General features: G+C 39.0%; 1 protein-coding gene across 1 annotated transcript; it reads right to left on the reverse strand.

Moving 5' to 3' along the window:
- Nucleotides 1-588: 588 nt before the first annotated feature.
- Nucleotides 589-3,828, reverse strand: LOC146619024 (extracellular calcium-sensing receptor-like). Its single transcript, XM_085371680.1, has 7 exons — nt 3,568-3,828; nt 3,183-3,472; nt 2,721-3,016; nt 2,195-2,400; nt 1,835-2,056; nt 1,630-1,753; nt 589-1,487 (listed from the first exon to the last, which is right to left on the reverse strand). Exons 1-7 carry the CDS (start codon nt 3,826-3,828, stop codon nt 589-591), a joined length of 2,298 nt encoding a protein of 765 aa, XP_085227806.1.
- Nucleotides 3,829-4,215: the final 387 nt, after the last annotated feature.

The raw sequence follows: 4,215 nt of genomic DNA on the forward strand, positions 1-4,215 counted from the left end.
TGAGGGATGAAATTTTCCAGTTATCTTTTCACGTGTTTTTTTAATAATTAATATTTATTCCTTAAAAAAAATTGTTTCCTGATGTGATGCAATAAAAAAAAATAATGTCATTAATTGGCTCATAGTAGGAGAGATTGGGCACAGTGGATGGAGGTCGAGGCCAACCCAGAGGTCCCACCACAGCCCCAACCCATCTAGTGACATACCCTGGAACCCAGAGTGTTCCAGAGTAGGACAATTTGGAACACTCAACAACAACAACAATAATAATAACAATGATAATAACAAACAATAATGAAAATATTGCTGATGAATACCATGTACGAGTAACTGTTAGGAAAAAATACCAGAACTTTGTGTGTGTGTGTGTGTGTGTGTGTGTGTGTGTGTGTGTGTGTGTGTGTGTGTGTGTGTGTGTGTGTGTGTGTGTCGATGTGTGCACATGCATATGCGCAGTTGGGCAGTTATGTGTAGTTATGTGTTATGTGTAGTCAGTATCCAGAAATTGATTTAGAAAGACATATAAAATATCCAATTTCGACTTGGAATTGCAACAATAATCATTTCCAAAAAACTGATATACTATGATTAATTTTTGCACATTAAATATTTCTTGGTGTTCTTCTCAGGCTTAAACAATATGATAAAACATTTTGGAGCAAATATACACATTATTAGTCCAAAGCTGGAGGCCAGAATGGCAAAAATCTCCACAACCACAGTGAACTTTCCAGGAGAGCTGACATATGCTGGGATAAAGGTGATCCACACTGCACAAAATATCAGCATGCTGAAGGTGATAAGCTTGGCTTCATTGAAATTATCAGGTAACTTGCGGGCTAAAAAAGCTAAAACAAAGCAAAAGGAAGCAAGTAGGCCAATGTAACCGAGCACAGCCCAGAAGCCAACAGCAGAGCCTAATGCACATTCCAGGATGATTTTCTCCTTGTATGCGGTTAGATTTTTTATTGGGAATGGAGGGCTAAGTACCAACCAAATCGTACATATTAAAACTTGAATAAAGGTGAAAGACATAACAGTCATTCTTTGTTGTGGAGGACCAAACCATTTCATCACATTACTACCTGGAAGTCTGGCTTTAAAAGCCATTAAAACCACTATAGTTTTCCCAAGTACACAGGAGATACAGAGTACAAAGGTTATGCCAAATGCAGTGTGGCGCAGCATGCAGGACCACTCAGATGGTGCTCCAATGAAAGTTATTGAACATAAGAAACACAGAGTCAGTGAGATGAGCAGCAGGAAGCTCAGCTCAGAGTTGTTGGCTCGGACAATTGGAGATGTCCTGTGACGTAAGAATATAGCAGTTGTGATAATAGTCAGACAAGCACCAAGAACTGAGAATGTAGCCAGGATGATTCCTAGGATGTCTTGAAAAGAAAGAAACTCTATGGGTTTAGGAATACAAGTGTCTCTCTTTGCATTAGGCTGGAATTCCATGTGGCAGGGTAAACAATCAGCAGAATCTGAATGGGAGAAAAAAATGAGTTAAGGTGCTTCTTGTAATTTTGGCTTTATAGATTACAAATTTATTCTTGTAATGTATTCGATGTTGCAGATTTGCATCATAAAAACATTTTACATGCACAGACAAGCATTTTACTTTACCTGTAGTATTACTAATCTCTCCCTCAGGACATGCGGTACAGTCATAGCAGCAAATGGGTTTTCCTTTTTGCAGCACTTTACGAGTTCCTGGAGGACAACTCCCACTGCACACTGACACTGGCACCTGTGTAATATAAAAAGGCAGCGTAACATATGTAAATGTTTGCTATAAAACTGAAAAGATTACATTAATTTGACTTTTTACTTTCGTGCTGCCCTCCATCCAGATGATGTTTTTGTTAATCTGGAACTCCTGGCCCTCTGGCAGTGATGCATCATACAGCCCTACAGTCACTATGTCAGTTATGCCAGCCATAGTTTTCTGCCAGTTAACCAACTCATAAATAGCCACAGGATCCCCATTAGTATCGAATGACACATCATATCCATTTCGGGAAAAATTTACTTTCTTCAGCTCAGTTAGAATCTGTAAGGATGAATTGAGACATAAAGGGAGTGGAAAGAAAAAACAAAACAATATTTGAACAACTAAAAGTAATGTTTCACTTAACGTTTCTTAGAGACAGTGAAACATGTTGGCAATGACTGATTCGTTTTTACTGACCTGCTTGGACTGTAATTTGGTTAGTTTGTCACACTGAGCTGTGACATTTCTTCCCTGACATAATGCATTATAAATGGCATGTGCAATTGCATACACAGCCTTGTACACCATGTTACTAATTCTAAGCTGAGATGTATCAGTGTACGGGGTTTGGAGAGTCTTTATATCTTCAGTTCCATTACATACTTTCTTTCCTGCAGAATTACCTAAAAATAAAAAAGGCACCAAAATGACAGACAATTGAATTCATCCATTTAACATCATATCTTTTGAACATATCACTCAACAAACAAAGAGTCACGTTTGAGAAAAGGGGCCACAGTAATAGTGTTGGCTGACTGCCTAAACTTGACCTAAAGGTTAAACATATAGATTATGATTTGTTGCAGTAACGGACCTTTTTGATTATGTTGAATTTGAAATAGCTTAAATTACAAAAAAGAACATGTCTGGCCTTTTTAAGACCAGACATTTTACAAGAAACTCTAACAACCAAGAAAAACAAAAAACGAAAAATGTTTCTCACTTTCTTTTATTGTGCAGTTGAAGGAATCCTCCCAGAACTCAGTAAGCAATGGTGATACAGCCACTTGAGCAAAAGAGAGATTCAACAGGAAGTTTCTGAAACCTGGGATTACAGATTTCTGAATTCCAAATCCAATGGTCCCAGCGAGAAAACTGTACTTCCTTAATCCCGGGTTGGTCACCCATGACTCACTGCCTATCCATTGTCGAGGTGGAAAAGGCTCACGTGAAAGTTCTGCCAGCAGGATCCTCATGTCTCCAGATGGTGCAAATGCCACCACTACCATAGATGTAGATCTTGTGAAAAAAGTACAACTTATTAGAAGACTTTTTTAAGCTACCCGGTATGTAAAATGTTTAGTCAGAAACTTATTTTTGTATATCAATCCAACAAACAAACAAAAAAACCTTGTAAAAAATCATTAAAAATAAATCCCAGAGTGAAAATCTTTGATGTAAGAACCTGCGGATAACATCTGCTACTTTCTGAATCCTGCTATGTGGGTGGGTCCGATAGAAAGATACAGAGTATTCCACACAAATCCCCTCTTTCTTTGCTGCTTCTAGAAAAGATGCCATGCCGTTATTTCCATAATCTGTATCTGATCGTACAGCACCTATCCAAGTCCAGCCAAACTGTTTTACCAGCTTAGCTAGCGCACCAGCTTGAAACTGGTCACTGGGGATTGTTCTGAAAAAACTTGGGTACTGCTGCTTGTCAGACAAGCATGCACATGTGGCAGAGGGGCTCACCTAAAACAAAAGAAGACAAGGTAATCCTATAAGAACTGCAGATGTGCATGCATATTTTAAACACCTAGTTTGAAAAAAAAAATTAAAGTATTTACTTGAGGAATGTTAAAGGGACTGATGATTCGTGACATGCTGATGGATGGCGTAGACCCAGACTCACCAACAACAGCCATCACCATACCTGACTGGGAGCAGTTTTTGCCAGTGTGAAACACAAGGTCCAAGCTATTCAAAAACTGAAATGCCAAATGCACTGTCATGGAAACTGATGCACATGAGTCATAGATCTGATACCCAAGCCTGATTCCGGGCAGCAGCTCTGTATTGTTGTTAATCTCTTCTATGGCAAAGACCATTGCATGTGACAACTGCAGCTCATCGGCATTTATGCTGCAGACAGACAGTCACCTCACTGTTAAAATTGTAGGCTACATAGATTTTGTTAAGATGAAATTTCATACAGATAACACACAGCAAGAAAGATTACCATTACAATACATGCAACATGTTCATAATTTTTTCCATACTGACCTCCCTTTGCATCTTACTGGCTCAGGCATGATGGTATAATCATGGCTCACTGTTTGCGTGTAGGAGTGAAGAGAGAAAGCACCCCCAATAATGAAGTCCCCATCCATTGAGAATGCAGGTAGATGAATGCTACCCTGCAACTTACATTTCACAGAAGAAGCTTCAGTACCAGCCCAAGCACCTGTAAAGCTACTCCTTTGATTCAGACTATC

The sequence above is a fragment of the Diplotaxodon limnothrissa genome, linkage group LG14, assembly GCF_057381915.1.
Source record: "Diplotaxodon limnothrissa isolate DT_005_m linkage group LG14, D_limnothrissa_male_GT1.1, whole genome shotgun sequence".
NCBI lineage: Eukaryota > Metazoa > Chordata > Actinopteri > Cichliformes > Cichlidae > Diplotaxodon > Diplotaxodon limnothrissa.